General features: G+C 36.9%; 3 protein-coding genes across 3 annotated transcripts; 1 reads left to right on the top strand and 2 right to left on the bottom strand.

The window, feature by feature from the left end:
- Positions 1-365: 365 nt before the first annotated feature.
- Positions 366-9,144, top strand: LOC126615574 (uncharacterized). The gene is made up of 14 exons (XM_050283423.1): positions 366-919; positions 1,270-1,439; positions 2,364-2,467; positions 3,600-3,666; positions 4,960-5,052; positions 5,133-5,297; positions 5,408-5,548; positions 5,649-5,726; positions 6,460-6,572; positions 6,654-6,714; positions 7,304-7,471; positions 8,083-8,184; positions 8,395-8,484; positions 8,611-9,144. Exons 1-14 carry the CDS (start codon positions 622-624, stop codon positions 8,671-8,673), a joined length of 1,713 nt encoding a protein of 570 aa, XP_050139380.1. The 5' UTR covers positions 366-621; the 3' UTR covers positions 8,674-9,144.
- Positions 9,145-12,472: 3,328 nt separating this feature from the next.
- LOC126615586 (small RNA-binding protein 11, chloroplastic-like) lies at positions 12,473-14,393 on the bottom strand. Its single transcript, XM_050283437.1, has 4 exons — positions 14,053-14,393; positions 13,281-13,349; positions 13,078-13,184; positions 12,473-13,004 (listed from the first exon to the last, which is right to left on the bottom strand). The coding sequence occupies exons 1-4, from the start codon at positions 14,177-14,179 to the stop codon at positions 12,945-12,947; spliced, it is 363 nt and encodes a 120-aa protein (XP_050139394.1). The 5' UTR covers positions 14,180-14,393; the 3' UTR covers positions 12,473-12,944.
- Positions 14,394-16,040: 1,647 nt separating this feature from the next.
- LOC126615579 (mRNA-decapping enzyme-like protein) lies at positions 16,041-21,297 on the bottom strand. Its single transcript, XM_050283429.1, has 8 exons — positions 20,863-21,297; positions 20,688-20,728; positions 20,525-20,574; positions 19,583-19,727; positions 18,694-18,750; positions 18,220-18,346; positions 17,016-17,480; positions 16,041-16,592 (listed from the first exon to the last, which is right to left on the bottom strand). Exons 1-8 carry the CDS (start codon positions 21,019-21,021, stop codon positions 16,536-16,538), a joined length of 1,101 nt encoding a protein of 366 aa, XP_050139386.1. The 5' UTR covers positions 21,022-21,297; the 3' UTR covers positions 16,041-16,535.
- Between the last annotated feature and the right edge of the window lie 45 nt (positions 21,298-21,342).

The following is a 21,342-nucleotide window of genomic DNA, read 5'->3' as shown; positions in this document are numbered from 1 at the left end:
AACTTGAAATAACGTTCAACATCAAAATGCCTATGCCATTAGTAGTATAACCCAAAAAAAGATAAAGTATTCATGCAATTCAACAAATTGTTCATTACAAAACTCATTAGATTCAGTGAGCGTTCAAGTAAAATATGGATTCTAACTTGCATATTTTGTCTTATGAGACAAAAGATCAAGAAATGATGGACGAAACTTATCCATTCTAATCCTCATCCGAGATTTATAGAATAAGATTGAGTTAACTCTCAACTGTTGAATTGTGAAAAATGATGGTCCAAGGAAGAATCATGCAGAAAAGAATTGATTGAAAATGAGGCAATCAAATATCAATCAAATTAGTTAGGAGAGGGAGAGTTGGCTGAGTCAGTCCACACTAAAAGTAGCCCAACCCTCTCTCTCTCTCTCTCTCCTCTCTCTCTCTCTGTGTGTCATCACTACGACTCCAGAGTCCGACCACCAACACACACGCACAACGTGACAACAGCCTCCCGATTTCTTTCATTTTATTATTTACATATTACAAATATCCGTCTCTCTCTCTCTCCCTCCTTCTGACCTGCTCTTTGTTTCCTCCGATCCCAAAACCCTAGAGAGAGAGGATTGGATCCCAATCGGAGAATGGCTATGGCTCAAGCGAAGCCTGCCGGCGGCGGCGGCGGGTGCCAAGTGCTGGAGTCCATGTACTCGATGATTGCGCTCGTCTTCATCCTCGTCGCCTGCGTTGAGCTATGCGACGCTGCCACCGTCGTCGACGTGTATCGGCTGATCCAGTACGACATCTCCGGTGCTCCTTTCGGATCTCGGCTCGCCAACCTCAACCACCATGCTGGCTCTTTGCACTTTGCTCCTGGCTCTGATCTCTCCCGCACTGTCCTCATCATCCCCTTGCGCGAACTCAACATCTCCTTCGTCACTGGTACTACTACTATTACCACTCTCGAGATTAAGATTTGAGTAAATCTCAGAAATGCTTATCAAAAGTGCTTTAAGTTTGATGATTTTACTTTCTAAAATGCTGATCAGTAACATTTTGGGTATTCCATTAAGTTCTTGACGTATCGAATGCACGTGCAGCTCTGAATTTCCTTTCTCTAACAGCTCGTTAAAGTGAAATATTGCGGTTTGAATTTCGAATATATGAATTCTCAAGACCAAATTAAGCAGAATGTTTAATCTGATTGATTCTTAAACTATAACTAATTTAAGTGAGCTTGTTAAGTTCGTTGAGTGCCGACCAGCCTTTCCGTTGGTGATTCCTAATTGCAGATTACATTACCCAGAAGCAGCCTCTGGGAGGTTTGCTGTTTTTGCTGCCCCAGATATTTAGTATTGAAAATAGAGAAAGGGCAACGAGTAATCATCAAACTGATGGAGAGGTGCCAATGAAGAATTATCTGGCCGAACTTGAAAAATTACTTATTCATTCCAAGATACCTGTGAGTCAAACTGCCATAACTTTTTCTTGTCCTTTTTTACTTTCTGGCAATTATTTTTCTGTTTCTTACAGCTTCCTAGTTATTGTTTATGATACCCGTGTGCCTATGCATATGCTGTTGTACTTAGCCTTATGATTGCTTGACAGCGAGCTTCTATAGTTTTCCTCAAGCCTTCCTATGTAAAATTTATGAAATGTTGATTACATGATGAATGTTTATTTTCTGACTTGTTTGTTGGGACATTAGTTGATAGGTTTCTGAATATTTCAAGTGTCCTTGGTTTAAGATATATGATTAACTTTTTCCCTAATTTTCTCCTCCACTGAATCATAAGCTTGAGGTACTTTATTTTATCAGTATGGCATATATGCTCAACAGAGCTTTGGTAGCAACAGCTACTTAGTGTTGCTTGTTAGTTACCTGAACACTGTTAACTGCGTAGCTTAATTTGTGAAATCCAATGGAATCTTATATTTCCCGGTAAACCACCCCAGTAATTGTTTGGTGAGCATGTTTTTAAGAGTACATTCACCAGCAATACTAAACTTGAAAATAGCAAAAATGTCCTACGTTAACTATTACATCATCTACGCTTCCAATGTATTATTTTTATCTTAAAAAAGAAGAAGAAAATAACACTCTATTGTGTATACGTTTACTTATCTAATATAGTCAATGGGAAACTAATATGTAGGTTCTAGTTTCGGATGTAATGAATTGCATTCAGCATTCATAAATGAAATTGTATTGTATCATGTTAATTCTTTCCTATCTGTGATGCACTGTTTGAATTTTGTTTGTCTGGAGAATTCATATATTAGGATGGGAGTCATTCTAAAGTCTTAGTTACTTTTTGGCTTATTTATGTGTTTGTTAAATTATTTTTTCTAAAGGATATTTTTGTGGTGGTATGTTCTGTTACAGTATCCTGTATATTTTGCTTTTGAAGATGATGATATTGAGGCTGTGTTGGCTGATGTCAAGCGGAATGATGTCTCTGGTCAGCCTGCTACTGCAACTACTGGCGGGTAAGTAAATGGCTATATGATTAATATTACGGAACTTATTTGACAGATAGCTGCATAGTATAATATGCATCTTAAATTTGCAATTTGATGAATTTCAAATCTATGACATGCCAAAAAATGTTGGTCTAGAGGGAGTGATTTCTAGTGAGAGTGAGTTACATTGGGAGGGTGGTCCCTACAGCGAGTTCCGGCCCTTATATATTATACTTGGAATGCCATACTAGGGTGCAAAGATTGCACAGAGAATCATTGTGTTGCAAGTTCATCAGGATTCTAGAGGGGTGGCGACCAGAATTACTGAAATAAATAAACTATATAGTTACTTCCAGAAGGTGGATCTTGGCACAGTTTCTGGTCATAGGAGGCTTAGAGAAGGGGATCTTCATTCCCGTGGGATGTGAGCTGGTTTTTACTAGGAACTAGCTGGAGGATAGGGGTGATGGAGAGGCAAAGAATAAAGAACAGAGGTCTGTTGACAAAATATTTGGAGGCCGAGTTTGTTCAGGAGATCTTTTTTTTGATGTCTAGAAAGCAAGTACAACTTATACAGCAATAAGCTTCTGTTCTTGTCCTCGTTGTTTGTTTACCTTTGTATATCATTATATTTTCTGACCTTATTGATTATTCTTCTTCCACTCATTTTTAAAGATTCTAATTGTGTTTTTTAAAGGAAAATATATGAATCTTAATTGTGCTGTAAATGCATACATATGGTTCTGTTTGTGGTACTGTATGATTGTAATTGTTCGCATCAATCCTTTTGGGCCTATTTGGTGGGCTGGTTGGGATAGGTTGTGACCAATTAAAATGGACTTGAGTCCAGTCCGTTGGTTGTTGTGTCAAAATGTGAGATGGACTGGACTGGACATGATGGGTTATGAATCCACAATAGAGTGGGTTTTCTAACCTATCCTTAAACATGGGTTACAAGTCCTGTCTTACATGTCCCTGCCAATCCATTTCTATCCCTCAGGCCCAATCCCATCCAGCCCACCAAACAGGCCCTTTACGTATGCCAATAACAACTCACACTATAGTTGTATATCCTTGTTTTGCACGAGCTTGAGGAGTTGATAATGTTTAGTCATGGAACATCTCTGAATCTCTTTCTTTTTCTGGTCAAATTTTGCAGATACAAGCTTGTTGTTTCTGTGCCAGAACCTAAAAAGCGCGTATCACCCACCATCACAAACATTCAGGTTTAAGCTAAAAAAGTTTCTTGTTTATTTCGTACCATCTTTTTTCATTTTTATTTATTTATTTATTTATTTATTTTGCTGTTGGCATATCTTTCATTGGGATTTGAGATAGATAATAATTATGAGTATGCTCCATGGTGAAAATTTTCCATGTTAAACCATCGTAGTTGGGTCCATAAAGTTCTCCAAGGTTACACTAACTGTAGTGGTCAGACCTTTCACCAAGTTCTTAACAGGATTCATGCACCATTTCTATGTGTAGCCAAATTGGTGTGTTTGTAACTTTGTAACTAATTGTTATTGAAGTTAATAGGCACATATAAGTGTATCAAATTGTTTGGGATATAATATTCAAAGCTTTATGGAAGATGAAGACTAGTACATCAAATGATAAAAGAGGCTCCTAACAATAATCTTCATACCCGTTCCAAAAATGAGTTTTCCATCATTAGGCTTTAAGACATGACTAGTAAGTCCAATGCACCCTCGAAGTCTTGTATTAGGTTTTGATTACATTTCCGTAAAAAACTTGCTTTGTTTTTAGAACATGACTAGTAATTCTACTTTACCCTGGACTGCTCTTATAATGTGTTGGGTACATTTCCCTGCACACGACTAAAGTTTACTGCTTGTATGGATTGCATTTTAGCTGCTTGGAAGAAAGAGTTAAGTGATTGAAAAATTGTAATGATTTTGGCTTATCATATATTTTTATTTTATTTTTAAGTAGTCACCCAAGAATTATTTGGTTATCTATGTATTGATTAGTTGTATTCAATAGGATTTGAGTTTTTGCAGTCTTTTCTCCTGCACTCGTAGAGGTGTTGAAGCTATGCCAAGCTCAAAAAGTATTCCGAACCCATTAAGTAACAAGTTGACAACTTATGTTGCAACCATAAATACCTCTAGTACGCGTAGGAGCTGGTTGACATTGTAATTCATTGTAATAGATTAAAGTGAAGTGAGTTCATTGCATATTTATTCCACCACTTTGTAAAACTCAATGGCTGGACAAGACTTTCATTTCTCAGTTTTGTATTCATATTAGCACCTTGGAGATAAATACTTGTTAACATCGTATGTCAACGATACTGAATATTTTTGCAGTTTTGAGCGTCAGTCCGGTCTTAGTTGTAGTCTTTTAACCTTATTCTCCAATTAGCATCAGCAAATGTTTCATTACAGCGTCATTGTAATTGGAAACCCTTTATTGGAAAATTGAACATGCAGTTGATAGTGTTTAGGTTTCTTCACCTTGTTTGGAAATTGAATGTTTCTTTTTTATGAATACAGGGATGGTTGTCAGGACTGAAAACAGATGGAGATGCAAATCAGCTTCCAACTATTGCTATAGTAGCATCATATGATACTTTTGGGGCAGCCCCTGTATGTAACTTTACAGCATGTTGTCAATAACTTCAGCTACTTCAAACTTCATAAAGGTCTAAATTTTCTTATGTTTATAGGCTTTATCAGTGGGAAGTGATAGCAATGGAAGCGGTGTTGTGGCACTTCTTGAGATTGCTAGGTTGTTTTCTGTTCTTTACTCCAATCCTAAGACAAGAGGAAGGTATAATTTACTTTTCGGGTTAACATCAGGAGGACCTTATAACTACAATGGAACTCATAAGGTGTTCATCTCTTCCTGGTTTATTACAGCTAGCATTTTCTCTCCAAGTCACTTATCTTTTTTCCTCTGTTTATCTTGTGTATGATTATCTTAATTATTTTCATTTTACAGTGGCTTCGGAGCTTTGATCAACGCCAGCGTGAGAGTATTGACTATGCTATTTGCTTGAATAGTATTGGCTCATGGGACAATGACTTGTGGATTCATGTGTCTAAGCCTCCAGAAAATGCCTACATAAAGCAAATTTTTGAAGTAAGCTACTAAAGTTTTACAGAATATACTACAATTGTATGTTGAATTACATTGAGTTCTGCTGCTTTACTGTATGGTTTAAATGTGGGATTTGCTGTAGGGTTTCTCTAGTGTAGCAGAAGAACTGAGCCTTAACGTTGGTCTGAAGCACAAGAAGATAAATATTTCAAATCCGCGAGTAAGTACCATTTTTTTTGGTGAAACTAAGACTATTTTGTTATGTTATATCTGAACAGTTTAATGGTTATGAGAGTTTTTTATGGTTAATTATATTGCTAAATGCCTCAAACTAGGAAAAATGTTTGGATATCTTGCCCCTTATTCTTGGCAGCAATAAAACTATTATTTATTATAACTCAAGTAGATGGCATTGGTTTTCCTTGGCTAGTAAACCTAGTCTCTGTGTTGGTTGAAAATCTTGTATCTGGGGAATTTTATGATGCCCGCAATCATTTTCATTACTGGCTTTGATATGGAAATTCTCAGGGCTTAATATCTTCTTATACTGAAATTTTGTGGTAAAATGTTTACAACTTGAGAAAATAACTAGAATCCCCTTAGTCTGATATGTGGCTCTAGGATAACCAAACTAATCATTAGGTTATGCATGGGGTTCATTGCAAACTTTGTCTATTGTCATCCTTACTGATCATCGACATGAATATTTTGCTTGTTCAGTCTATGTTGAGGTCACACCTTACACAGGCAATTTGTTGGTTTGTTTTCGAAATTATATGTTCTGCTGCTGCAACTAAACAGGACACTACTAATATGGTATTTTTGTGGGACTGTAAATCAATCAGGGTGCATCTTCTTCGAAGTACTAGTCCATTGCTAGAAACATGCTGTGTTTGCATTGCACTCCTGTACCCTACTGTTTATATCAGGTGATAACCGTTTTATCGCTGTAGGTAGCTTGGGAGCATGAACAGTTTTCACGGCTACGAGTTACTGCTGCCACTCTTTCTGGACTCCCTGTTGCTCCTGAACTATTGGAAAGCACTGGCAGTCTTGTTGATGGAAGGTTATTTTGTCTTAGACCAACATCTTTTACTTCTGGAACTTATGAATAAATGGTCTTTTGCTGAGATCTTGGATTGTGCAGACCTTTCGTGAATGAAACTGCAATCATCAGAAGTGTCAAGCTAGTTGCTGAGAGCCTTGCGGTAAGGTTAATCTTTCTGGAAATTACTCTGTTTTCCTTTTTCACATATTTCTCTCGTGGTTCTAGTACTATCTCTATAAGAATGCAATCATGGCGTTAGTAGATATACTATAGATTGTAAATTTTCTACCTTCTCTATTTTTTGTCATGTTGAAGGAGATATAATGTTTAGCCATGCTTCTTAGATACCTGAAGCTTCGAAGAATGAGAAGCTTTTGTGGAATCTTCTGTCTGTTATGTTTATTAACATTCAGGATATTTGACAATTAGACTTGTAGTTGTAGGTCTGAGAGGAATGGAGTCCATCTAGATAAAACTTCAGCTTCATGTTACTTTGAAACTTAAGCATTGTCGTGATATAGAAACTTGTCGTTTATACTGTAAAGGCAGTTGCACTTGGTGATTGTCATTTCCTTCGATACAGGAGTTAGAAGGATTTATAACCTAGTGGTGTCTGTATTCATGGATACAGTCGATTCAGGTCCATCATGGTTAACTAGAAAAATTGCTAAATGGGTTGGAAGTAATTGATTGTGGACCTTAATTATTTATAATCTCTAATGTATTCTTACCTTCTATATTGTATTCAGAGGCATATCTATGGTCACGAAGGAAAGAACGTTCAAATCTTTGCAGACAACAGTAGTTTAGCAGTTAATCCTTCTTACATAAAATCGTGGTTGGATCTACTGTCACAAACACCTCGAGTGGCGCCATTTTTATCAAAGAATGACCCGTTTATCTTGGCGTTAAAGAAGGTTGTACTATGTTCTTACATACATTTCATGGTTTATATCTTCACCATTCACAATTGCCTTGATATTGTGTTGAAATTTGCTCACTATTTATTAAATATTTATTTACATATGGTTTAAAAATATGTTGGAAGCTTCTAAGGTTTCTGTATTGTTGACAGTCTTCTGAGCTAACCTTCAGAAGTTTGGGAACGATACTTTGGTGGGTTAGTTTCATTTTTGGGCTCAACATGTTATTGTGGGAATATGCACATATATTTCATAAAAAATTTGGGTGTCTTAAGATAGCTTGCTTTCTGAATTCAAGTTACCTAAATTTAGAGATCAATCGTGGCATATGATCAAACTGCGAGCATGCAAAACCTCTCACAGATATTAAAGAAACTGGGGACAGCACCTGGTGTGCTTCAAGCTGCCATTATAGGTGGGTTGGGTATATATTGTGTGGTAGACCATGGGATTATCAAGTACAGAGAAATCATTGAAAAAACGGGGGGAAGGGGGGGGACCTTAGATCAAGGGGGAAAGTTTAAACCTTGTCTTACATAAAATTTATTTTCTTTTCATTTCCTTGGTATTTGTTTCTGACTTACCAGAATTGATATTATCGACAGGAATTGGAAGACAATACAGATGAGGTGAACGTGCAGCATGAGGTGCTTGACGGGATGTTTACTTTCTATGATTCAACTAGGGCTAAACTTAACGTATATCAGGTACTAATTGTGTATATTAAAAAAAGAAAATTGTTTGGCTGTGTTATTTTATGTTGATTTTTGAACCCTATACAAGGGCCTCTTCAGCTTGTCCTAGCGCAAAACTGGTAGGAGCGTTCAAGAATTCTGTCATATGTCGCATTATCTTTTTAATTACTCATCATTTCTTTTTTGGCATAAAGACTGATCAGCGTAACCATGTTATTTCAGGTGGCTAGTGTGACATTCGACTTGCTGTTGCTTCTGGTGTTGGGATCATACTTGATTGTACTTTTCAGTTTCCTTGTCATCACAACTAGGGTATTGTTCCTATAGCAACGCATCGTATATTTGTTCTGCCATTTTCACATTTTACTTGGTAGTAAATTGAATGGAATTGACCCAGATATCTGATTTTTTTGAATTGCTTGTGCTGCTCTTTGACAGGGTCTTGATGATCTAATCAGTTTATTTCGACGACCTCCCTCACGTAAAGTGAAAACAGCTTGATTACCGAAGGTAGGATTGTGCCAGAAAATTGCTTTCTTGGCACTGAAGATTCTCTGGCTTAGATTAAAACGACAATTGACTAGTTTGTTAGTGGTTCCATCGATGTCTTGGCCTAGTTCATCTCACGAGAATCATTCAGCTGTTCGTTATAGGAAGATGCTTGTAATTTATCGCGCCAGAAAAGCAGCTGAGAACTTTTTTTGTTGACGTTTCATATTTGATCGAAGTAATATTTCTGGCAACTTGTATGAGAATTGAATTCAATTGGATGTCGAATAAACAAGGCAGAGGTGAAGATAGAGATCTTTCTATGGTTTTGCTAGAGAGCAACACGATCTTGGAGTAGCAAAATTTTTCGGAGGGATCAATTTTATCACCCGATTTGTTTGCTCGTTGCTTCGACTCCTATAGAATGTGAAGTACGATGTGTTTTTATGAGGTAAATTACAATTTGTCAATTTTTATACTGCATTTGCTTGTGATTTGGTATTCATAGTTCTAATTGGCGTATGCATGATTACAATGTGTTAAGAGTTTCAAGCTTGTTGGTATTCGGTGAGAGAGGCTGGAAGCCTGAGATATTGAAGTCGGGTTATTTTTCGCTTAAGAGTATTTCCGATGTTACTTTCTTTAGCACACCTCAGGCTATTTTTAAAGGAGCGGTGGGAAACCAAAAAGACTCAAATTTTGGGCCTAAAACCTCTCGAGGAGGTGTATTTAGGGGGTGGGAATAATAGGATTTCAGGCTTCTCACCCTGGGTGGATAAGGTTGCGAGTGGACAAGAGTTCATGTGAAGAAGAACAGCAAGGGCCAGACGACCCCCACGCCCCCCGCGAGTCAGCTACCCAGGGTGGTGGGATTGGCTGCGGGTGAGTGCATCGGCAGCGCTATGCTCGCGCTGTCTAGATCCAATAGCTGGCGCATCTCCTAAGTTTTGATACAGTGTGGCGCGCCCAGTTACATCATTTTTTAAATTCAACGGCTCAAATTCAATTTAATTAATTTAACGGTAACAAAAAAAGATTCAACAACTCAAATTTAAATTCAACAGTTAAAAATGTTATTAATTAATCCAAAGCAGATCCAACACTAAAATTCTATAAATACACATCCATTTGTTCACTAATCCATAAAAAAATTCAATTTTCTCAACCATTCTTTTTGTTCGGAATTTGAATTTTTTTTACATCAAAGTTTTCTTAAAAATAAAACGAGATATATTATACAAAAACTACTTCCAAATTATTTAAAAATTATAATAAGCAATGAAATACAAAAGTTTAAGAAATTATAAAATTGGTGTGGGAATTATAGGTTCATTTCTGTTGGAGGAAAAAATGTCTAACCTAATACGTATAGGTGAATAGTGGAAAATACGGGACTAAATTTTCGGATTTTAGCCCCTTGGGTTGGAGATAGCCTAAATGGTAGCAATGTCAAAATTTAAGTATGATACTTTACTGATATGTCTATTGCAATAAAAGTCGGATCCCAAGTGACCTCAAGGAACCTCTCTAAAGTTATACAGTTGGGGCCAATCAATTTTATAACTTTAGGGAGGTTATGACTTAACAGAGGTGTAGTTAAAAAAAAAAAGATTATTTATTGACTTATTTATTCTTAATGAATGTTGTATTTCCTAAATAGGATTCCTTAGGTGCCAAGTATTTTGTTTCTTGCATATTTTTGTACTCATTGCTAATTAAGCTATGTAGCGGCGTATTTCCTTAAGAAGTGACCAAGAAAAATTATAAATTATTACAATATAGAGTTTATTTCAATACATAACTGGTCCTAAGTTGGGACTGAAATTTTTATGCCTTTAAGGAGGTTATTCCATTATATAGTATTAGAGAGGTTCTACTGTATTTACTTTGAAAATCAAGGCTTGGAAAAGTTTGTAGGGACTGTGAGTAAATACGAGATGTCCAACCAAGCAGCGTAAAGGAAAATGACAATCTCATATTTTTTTTCCCTCGTCCAACCTCTCTTTATTTGTGGTTATTAAACTGAATGGCTATTGAATTGAATAAATCACATGGAAATAACGAGCAAAATTAAACATGAGTGTCAATGTAGGGAATATAAAAGGCGTTCGTTATCATTTTTCGTGTGAATTGTTGCATTTTTTATGTGAAATGAGTTTTTTACCCTTATATTTTCGTCAATACTTGGATACACAAAAGGCTGGTACGAAACTTACCCCTTAAGTTTTTTAGTTTTGCATTTTTGGTTTGGGTAAGCATTTTTTTAGCAACAATATTATCTACACTAAGGGCGAGGGGTAGGCCTGACAATTTCTGACACGACCTGTTAACCTGACACGAAATTAACAGGTTTTCGGGTTGACACGATAAATAATCGGATTGTTATCTAGTAACCCGATAAGCACTTATTAAGATAATAGGTTGATCCAGGTATACACGTGGGTAACCCGTTACAAAAATACTATAATTAACAACAATAGGATTTAATCCCTAACTGAATTGAAAGTTAAAGTGTGTGTGTGTATATATATATATTTAAAAAAAAATTAAATTTAGAAAATTGATGACCGTTGGATCGGTTGAGAATCTCGACCGTCCAATGTTTTTCTCACCCTTAAATCAGACTATCTATCATTCTCGAAGGCTCGAACCGAAGTAGTTGTCTTCTCTCTCGAACTGAACTCTCGAATCTCAGTCTCAAACCTCAACTCCAGCCAGCCACGAGTCCACTACCACCCTCTCTAGTCTCCCTCCACCACACCGTTGTCACCACATGCAACCTAGTAACACACCACCAGTCGATCAGCTACTTTTTTCTCCGATTCTCTTTCTCTGGATCGAGCAAACCTCGAGCCTTGATCGAGGTAATTGTTGATTCTTTCGAATTACTTCCAAAATATAGGGTTTTGCTTCGAATTAGTTTTCGAATTAAGATTGGTTTCATTTCTTTAATTTGGGGTTTTTCGTTTTTAGGGTTTTTGAAAATTGGGGTTTTTCGTTTTGAATTAGTTTTCGAAGTAATATTTATGTGGCAGTGTAGTATGTGCAAATTTAGAAGAAATAAAAATATTTTTCTTAACGGGTCGGTCATTTTACCTGTTGGGTAAAATGACCCGACTTGTTAAGAATTTGTTAAGATAATAGGTGTGACACAACACGACCCGTTAAGATACGAGGTGTTACATGAAAACGACACGAACACGGCAAACACGACCCGTTTCTCAAGCCTAATGGGGGGGTGGGTTTAGCCTCACAATGAACTAGCAATAATGTGATTCAAATTTGCCTTTGGCGAGAATCAAACCTAAGACCTCTCACTTACAAATGAAGAGAATACCACTAACCCATAGTACTAAGCGGCTAGTGTAAAATAAGTAAAACTAAAATGCCTTCAAAAACTTAACCTTAAAATGAGAGTTCCGCCTTCTTTTATTAAAAAATAATGAAAGGACCTGACATGATTATTTCAATTAAAAATTTACTTGCTTGTAGACCCGAGCATATCTAAAATGATTATAAGGCCTCGTTTGTTAGAGAGAATTGACTTGGATAAGAATATTCATTATATTAAGGGCATTTTAATCCTACCATTTTTGTGGAAGGTAGTCGAGATATCATTTCTTCCATCAAAATGCCTTCAATATAGTGAATAGTCCTACCGAACGCGACCTTAATGTAGCTCCCTTTGCATCCAAGTCTCTCATTTTAGCGCTCTTAATAAAGGAATGACTTGACTCCTACTCCCTCGTTAAATTGGACAATGATCTGGCATACTATAGAAAACAAATCTGGCCTTTAGGGCGGAACTCTATGAAACATGAAACTCCATCGTAGACAACATAAGAGAGAATTAGGACCAAATACAAGGGAATCTTGTGTGTGTGTGTGGCACGTGGCCCGAGCCGGCATACGCTAGAATTTGCCCATAGGAAGATAATACATCAAGACTAGAATAATATCTACCAACCCCATTTTCGTTTCGTATACATTTCTAGTGCCAATAACAGCTCCCTAAAGTAACGGTAATGCCAAACTGGCATTCTAGCGAAACCTCGTGGAAAAGAAGTGGACACCAAGAAGTGTCAAGGTTTTCAGAAGGTATTCAACATCTTCACTACTAAAACTACCCACCCAAGCTACATAAAGTCTGTAATATCTCAAACAGAACCAAAAATTATTTGAACCTCAAATTCTTTCAGAAAAAATCCAGCTATTACCAGTCATTCAGGGAATATGTCCTAAAATGATCACAGGGCACAACGTAACTTCTCTCGACCTGCACTTTAGACCCCTCGAGTGTAGCGCCCTGCTTTGTCCACGAAAATAACACGTTGATCCACCATCTGCAAGTAGTTCTAGTAGTGTCAAGAAACATTCCCGGACTGAAGTGAGAGAAAAGAACCAATGCAGTCTTACCTTCCCATTCATGTTCGTCAGAGCGTTATGGGCCTCCTCTTCTCCTTCAAAGGTCACATATCCAAATCCTTTTGACTTGTTTGTAGTTGCATTTCGCGATATGTGAACTGAAAAGGAATAACGATAGCAGGATGTTTGAAATTTGCAGCTTATTAATATAGAAAATTATGCCTAAGCTTGTATCGACAGGATTAGGGCATTACCATGAACAACCTTTCCAAATGGCGAAAATGCTTCAGTTAATGATTTTTCAGTGGTGGCAAGTGATATACCTAATGAGATACAACCCTTGATTAACACAAGTAGGATAAAAATGTCCGTGTCAAACAATATAACTACGGAGATGCACAAAACAGCAACAGTGTTGATCATATAAGTCACTCACAACCATGAAACCTGCCCTACCCTTCACGTAGCGTAGAAGCTCGTGTGGATGCCAAATACCCGAGTACTATGCTTGTTTCGAAAGGTAAGGCCGAAGAAGGAGTTTAACAATTCATAATAATGCATTCCCCAGTTCAAATTGTGAACTTTATGACGACTTGAAATAAACCATGCTCATATATTTAAGCTTCCATTCCATCAAAGAGAGATTTCCATTTCATTTTCCAGTAAAAATAGCTCCTCCATTCCAAGCATTTCCGAAATCTTTTGGTTTTCGACAAAATCTAATACCAAGTAATGAGTTTACAAACCCTAAATCCGATTACGCGAAATAAACACAAACCATAGAAATCCTTGTTCATTGAGACAATACTAGTAGTAAAAAAGAAATTACAAACAGGCAATTTGTTGAACCCAAAAAGGAGATTCACAGAGGCAATTCAACAAACAGCTAATCTGCAAATGGGGGTCTACACAGAGAAATCAAAATTCAAATCTTTTTCGTTGGACATAGCTGTCTGAAATGATTGAAACGTCTCAGTTGAGAGAGAGAGAGAGAGAGAGAGAGAGAGAGAGAGAGAGAGAGAGAACCTTTGACGAAAAGCTTGGAAGAAAATCCCCTGGAGAAGAGAAAGTGGGCAGGAGAGATATAGGAGTTGGAATGTGAGGCGTTCCTGAGAAAGCTATTGGACATTCGGCCTCCTAACGAAGCCGCCATTTCTTTCAAGAAGAGAGAGAGAGAGAGAGAGAGAGAGAGAGAGAGAGAGGGGGATTTGGTTTTCTTGTTGCGCGGTGCGTGCGTGTCGGCGACACTCTCGTCTCACTAAAATTTGGCTACGATAAATCCAATGGGAGAAACACCTCAAGTCTAACGAGAAAAGGTGTCTGATCAAAATTTGGGTACGATATATAATTCGAATTCACATAAATATAGTTATAATTACTTAGCTAATAAAGCTTTATCACCGTTCATAGAAGAATCTTCTTCATAGCACAGCATCATCGATTCCTCTTTTTAAGTTTAGAAACACACTTTGAGCTGATAACATGTTGTATTAAATAATATTAGAGAGAGAGAGAGAGAGAAGAAAATGACAACATAGAGATGGGAGAAGGGGCTTAGTTGTCTGGCTTGATTGATTTCCTCTTGGCCTTGTGCCTTTATTAATATTAATCATGACGGGCTTTACTTTCCTCCAAGTAATACAAATTACATAAAAAAAAGATGTTCTAGATCCTATAAGATTCTTTCCTCCAAGTAATACAAATTACATAAAAAAAAAGATCTTCTAGATCCTATAAGATTCTTACTTCTAGTTTACACCATTCCCGTAATAATACTAACTGCAACAATAAACAATTTTTCAAGGGTAGTTTTCTATTTCAAGCTAAAGATTCCTAGACGTTTATGGATCAGAATCACGATTGAGTAGAAGTCTATAATTCGTGAGTATAGAGTTGTTTGCACAATCTTTAATCAGCGAAATTCTTATGTTAATGTCACACCGTAGACCCAAGGTCAGTGGAAAAATTAATCCGCGCCCGGTGTTTGAATACAAGTAAAAAAGAAAAGTATTCAGAAATTGGTTAAAAATAAATTCTCTTATACAAATAACACTAAAAGCCTTACAATTTCCAAATAAATTCTGTGTGTAATACATTTATCATTTGGATAACCCAACACTGAAGTTCTCATGCTCCATGAAAATTTCCAAGTAATCCCACTTAAATTGTATACATACGCATTGCAAATATTCACATGAACTCAAACATGCTTGACTTGAAAGTAGATAAAGATGATTAGAAATAGAGAAAAACTCTTGATAGTTCATGATTTTCATTTATTTTGAAAATAAGAAGATTGTGAACACATTACATAAATTACTCATCTCGATCGATAGCTAGAACCTCGACCAAAAAAGCTCACTAACGATCTCCACATATCGAGCAATCCATCCCTAAGCCCTCTTTCTCTATCTTCTTCTTCAAAATAAAAGTGAAAGAAAAGAGAGAGAATGAGGAGGCAACAAATAGTCATCGGAGGGCTTGGCGGCTAACCTGAGACGAGAATGAAAATGGCATGGATAAATTTGCAGTAATGGCTGCTAGATTGACTCAATATTGTCTTTGTATGGAACGAGCAGAGATGAGATTAGTAAGTGGCTACCAGGTGGAAATACAGGTTTTCGTAGCGTGCGGGCATGAATTCTTGTAGGTACTTGACTCAAGGGGACATGAAGTAGCGAAAATACACTAAAACAATGGTTCATGTTTTTGATAACATTTATAACTAAAAATTGACGAGTTTGTTGGTCTAATGTGCTGTTTTTGTTAATTTGATAATTCATTTTAAAGTATGTTCAGAAACTTTTGTTCAAAAAAAAAAATAATAAATAAATGAAAAAAAAAGAAAAAAAAACTCTGGAAACTAACAAATAGAAACGGAGTTGGTCTTTATAATATTTTTAGCTCTTGTAATAAGCTCATTAATTTTAAACAATCACATTAATTATCATTCTAGACACTGCCTTTCAAGCTCACAAGACTTTCAAACGCTCACTGCTTTATTTCGCAGCTGATTATTCTTAAAGTAGATCAGAAGCAGTTTATTAAAGAAGCACATCAATCTCAAACTGAGTGCTAATAACAGTTTCCATGGACAAAACATCCTTGGCAGTTGATAGATCCGTATATGAAAGTCTGAAGGTTGACGGGCACTTAACAGTCCGCAACTAGCACATTTCAATATGGATTTAATATTCACTTGCTCGGGCAAAGGGGGTGTTTAGGGGAGTAAGATTACTCAGAATACAAGGGTCTTTACTCGCGCATCAAATAAAGACTAGACAAACATTCAAAACTACATGGCACAGACAAATTTTAAACTCAACATACCCCTATATCGAACTTCCCCTCTCATGAGAATGAGAATCGAAATCCTATACATCATACGCACGCGTTTTAAACAAGGCACACAATGAACAAAACACAAACCAGCTTCTAGCCTGTGCTGCTTCCTGTAGGTGTTCAGTGGCCTGCGTTAACATGCTGACAGTAAAGCTTTTCCGAAAAGGTTACGAGTGGTGTGCCTTCTGGAGTGCTCCGTATACCATGTCGATGAATTGATTATCCTACAACACATGCAAAGCTCGTAATCAAACTATGAACAAGGTTAATGATACTCATAATCACGAGGAACCGCAAGATTACTCAGCGGTTACTTCAGTCTACAACTCTAGATAATTGACTCAGTACCCAGGACCAATATAATTCAAAAAATTCAAAGTTGTAATGCAAACGGATGTGTCTCCTGGGAAAAAGGCATCAGGAGATATAAATCTAGCTATCGGTTCCTTGATATATCCTATAATTACAATCAGCTCCTAATATTTATCGATCATAAAACTACAAAGCGTTCATGATGCATTTTTAAACACTTGCCACAATTTGTGTGAACGAATTTTGAACATTACTGCAAACATGAAATCTTATTCAACTGAAAAAAAAATGAGTGCAATTATATATCTACATAACGATGTTCCGGAAAGACTAACCTGTACAAGCAGCATGAGTGCATTTCGTACTTTATCTCTATTAAGTGGCCCATAGTTAGGAGGGAAAGAAGCAGCTGTGAGAGATGGTGGAGGGGCTGGCGGTGGAAAAGGTTGTAACAAAGGAGCACCATATGGACGTTGCACACTTACAGCAGGGTGAAGAAGAGAAGCAGCACGGCTTGATGCAGTGACAGCTGGCATCGTTGTTGCTGAAGAGGAAGGATGAACAAAAAAAGATGGCTTTACAAGATTACTGGCCAAGTTGGTGGTGTTATGGGATTCAGGGAGGTCAACGAAAGGGGATAAAGTTGTCGATGATAGCAGTGGAGCACATGGAATTTGCATGCCAGGAATACTTGAAGGTGCAACACCGAATGGATGAGAAGGTAGATAGGTTGTCGAAGATGATTGGTAAGGCTGTCCGGCAATTGCTGTAGTTGAAGAATTCACGATAGTCATAGCCGTCTGCAATTAATGTTAGGAAAAATGAATAAGATGTTCCATCGGTCCTAAAATTATATCCATCAGTATGTTCACTCCAATATATATACACATGCAGGGATGACACTATGCATGAACATAAAATAATCTGATCCAGAGAAAGGACAAGAGTCAAAAGACCCAATCCTAGATCTCCGAGCTGTATACGGACTCGTGCTTGTGTTAAGGCATGCATACGTAGGCATCCATTGACCAAGTACATGTTTCCTTGAAATGAGCATAAAACACAGTGCAAACAGGCACATTTAGGAGGTACTCCATTGGCAATTTTATTTATTATTATCTTAAAGAACGAGAACCAACAATCCCACATTAACTATTCATTACTGAATGTGAGAATATACCAATACTAGCATTAAATGCTGAAATTGTTAGAAAATCTAAACATTTTGATTCTACTGCTGCATAGAGCAACCAAAATTCCTCAATCAATGTCACAAAATTAGAAACTCATGAAACCCTAGACAGTTAATACTATAAACTTGGAAAGCCATGTTGGAATCATCCCAGAATCCACATGGTATGACTAGAAAGTCACAAAGTTAAAGTACATCAAACCAGGCATGCAAATGGTGCGTAGCTACACTTTTTCCATGGCTACATCACTTGTGTGCTTAAAGAATCCTGGATTATGACCCTGATAGTGCCTAAGCTTTTCACACTAAGCAAGTAAACTAGCTCCATCAAGAGGAAGAGAACATACACTGAAGAAGTTCACAAAAGCCGGATCATCCGGAATGTCTGTGACATGAGAGGCAGTTGATGACGATGGCTCCAAAGGACCATCCATAATAACCATGCTTGGGACTGCTTCCAGTTCCTCAAACTCACTACAAAAGAATACATCCTTCCTTCAGTTGTTATCATAACCAAATTGACTAGAATTTCTACAAAATTGCACAACTGAACATTTGAAATCTTATTGAACATAAACGCATAATATCTTATAGTATTGTCTTGACACCAGAATATTAATAAATATTCCAAGACTTTTACAACCCTAAAGTTTGCAAGCTCAGCAATATACAAAAAGAAAATATCGCCCTTAAAAAGTGATCAATAATACAAAGCTACAAGTTTATATACTATTGTCAACAAGGAAAAACATTGTAATACCAGAGTTCAGAAGTAAGGGAAGAACTACATTGGTGCTAAGTAGGGATAAAATGAATATTACCTCTTTGTTGGTGATACCATTGAGTTTTGAGGTACCTTGGAATATGCACTAAGAATCCTGGAGACACATAAATAAAGATAGAACAGATTTAAAAACAAAGCAAATAAGAATAATATACACTTTGGGAGATTCTCCCCTTTGCCTTTCAACTTTTATATAAATAAGAAGGATAAATAAAATGCAATTCAATCAGGATCCCAGCAAACAGTTGCAATAATAACATCCATAGGACCTGTCATGTAAGAAACCAATATTTAAAACACTAACAAATGCATTTCTGGAACTTCAGTTTACCGATAAATTAAAGTTACGAGAAGTATATAAGAAAATAAACACTCGAAAGAGTGGTATGCAAAACTATGGCGCTACTATGTCACGATAACCTTAAATTTTCTCTCACCATGAGGTATGTTACTTGCATTTAAAGTTTTAAACTAATTCCATGAATGTACAAGATAAGTTCCACTGTATCTTTGCCCAAAAACTAGACATCATTATTTACCTCCAACAGAGTGAAACTATTAAAGGGTGATTCCCTGGAAGGGTTTTTTTCTGCACAACCTATTCAAACAGTGACTGATAACATAGTAAAATACACAGGTAAAAATATCTATTTCAGGAATGTATTAAGTTATTAACATGTGTTAAAGTTTAGAGCTATCTATTTTTCTTCCTGGTCTTACAAAAGAAATCCAATATAAATTTTGGATAGTACGTTATTGAAGTACTTTTAAGATCTTCAGATATTTAATTGTTATGCACTGTCCACATAATGCCTTATTGTAATAGGAAATCCATTCACTGCCATACAAAGTTGTTGATTGTGTCAATCAAAAATAGCACAAAGATTATAATTTTTCAATCAACTTAAACGGCAAGAAGACAATACCTGTTAAACATATTTGCCACCTCCTCACATTCACTTGGATTGTAGAACCAAATACCATTGACCTCTCGAGCCGCATTTCGATACAATAGATATGGATGTTGGACTTCGAATTCAAAATCTCCCAAGAGATCCTCCACCAAATTTTCTGCTTATGCAAACATACTGGATCATCTTAATATATAGAAATTTAGAAAATTAAACATATAATGTATGCCATATAAAAATTAAAAGGAAAACATCATTAAACGTCCAAATAACGTGAGATATAGACTTTAAAAAAATATTAGAAAGGCTGATAACTAAATCAGAAGATTTTGAAACGTGAGATATAAACTTAAAAAGAAATACTAGAAAAGCTGATAACTAAATCAGAAGATTTGAAGCCTCGAGTCAATAAAATTTCATTTCTCAATCTCAAATAATTAGCCTATCATGTAGCACACTTGCTGTGTGGAGCACAAGATATTCACCATAGAGCGACAATAGAGCAAGCCAACATGCAGGATCAAATGCATAGGATTTAACACGAGGCAAAGAGAGGAATCAAATTAAAAGATAAATAGAACTCGGAAATGTGGTCCAGATTCCAGACTCCAGTAATGATTGGAGACTGGTTCTAATGATATTTGGTACCAGAGCAGGCCAAGCCAGCTTGTAAGAGAAGGACACCCGAGAGCTCATACGCTACTTCAACATATTTTCACTCTTCTAGCGTGAGACATTAAGCTTACTATCTAAGTTAAACCCTAAACCCTAAACTATCAGTACCATAGCAACTTTTCCGTTATTGAAGCCTATACAAAAGAGTCAAGTTCAGCTCGTAACATGAAAAATCTGATAAACCCCATTCTCAAATACCAATAAAACTTCCAATCCAAGACAACTACAAATGCAGCGAAACAACGCGGGTCAGGAATTAAAACACAATGCAAATGTACTGACCACTATTCCGCCGGTTCATCACAATGAACTGAAACCGAGGTTGCGCATTCCTGGGATAACAGCAACAAAATTAACCCCCAAAACCCAAATTGCAACAAAAGAAAAAACCCAAATCTTACAACACAAAACCCACTAGAAATTTATCACAGTAATGTAAAATTACCTCTTGACCACGAAGAGCGATCCTTCGACGTCCTTGCGACTCTGAAATTTGAAAGAAGAAAAAAAAAACATATCAATTAGAACGAAAATTATGAAATTAGAATCGGATCATGAGTGGAATTAATGAGAATTAAGCAAAAAAGATGAAAATTTGTGGAATAAAAAAGAAAGATTACCCATTCGCTAAGGTCAGTGTTGAACTCGTAGAAGGTGACGTGAGTGGAGGTGATGAGAATTTCCTCGACGGAGGGGTCGATTCGCTGCAGAACCGTCAGATTCAGAAGCTTCGTGCTCTGCTGGTCCAGGTTCGGCGTCAATTTCCCGTTCTGGGACATTTTTTTCCGTCTTCGGTTTCTGCTCAGCCACCGCCGAAATTTGGGAGGAAGAAGCGGAATTTAAGGAAGGCGAAGGTCCAACTCGGATCATGAAACCTTCTTTCTCAAGCGACCCCGCGGCGCTGTTATTCACAATGACGAAACCGCCCCGGCATTCCTCCGAAGAAGTTCTAGAAGGGAAAGGGGTACTTTCGAGGTTTTGGGTTTATAATTTGTTTCTGGAAAGTTCCAAGCCCACTTAGCTGCCAAGCGCTGCTAACCCCCCACGCTCTAATTTCCCGCCTTTGTAAGGAAATGTTAAAGACAGACCTGCCCTTTTGT

The sequence above is a fragment of the Malus sylvestris genome, chromosome 3 (genome assembly GCF_916048215.2).
Source record: "Malus sylvestris chromosome 3, drMalSylv7.2, whole genome shotgun sequence".
Classification (NCBI taxonomy): Eukaryota; Viridiplantae; Streptophyta; class Magnoliopsida; order Rosales; family Rosaceae; genus Malus; species Malus sylvestris.
The sequence above is the reverse complement of the archived record's forward strand: the minus strand, read 5'-3'. Positions and strand labels throughout refer to the sequence as shown.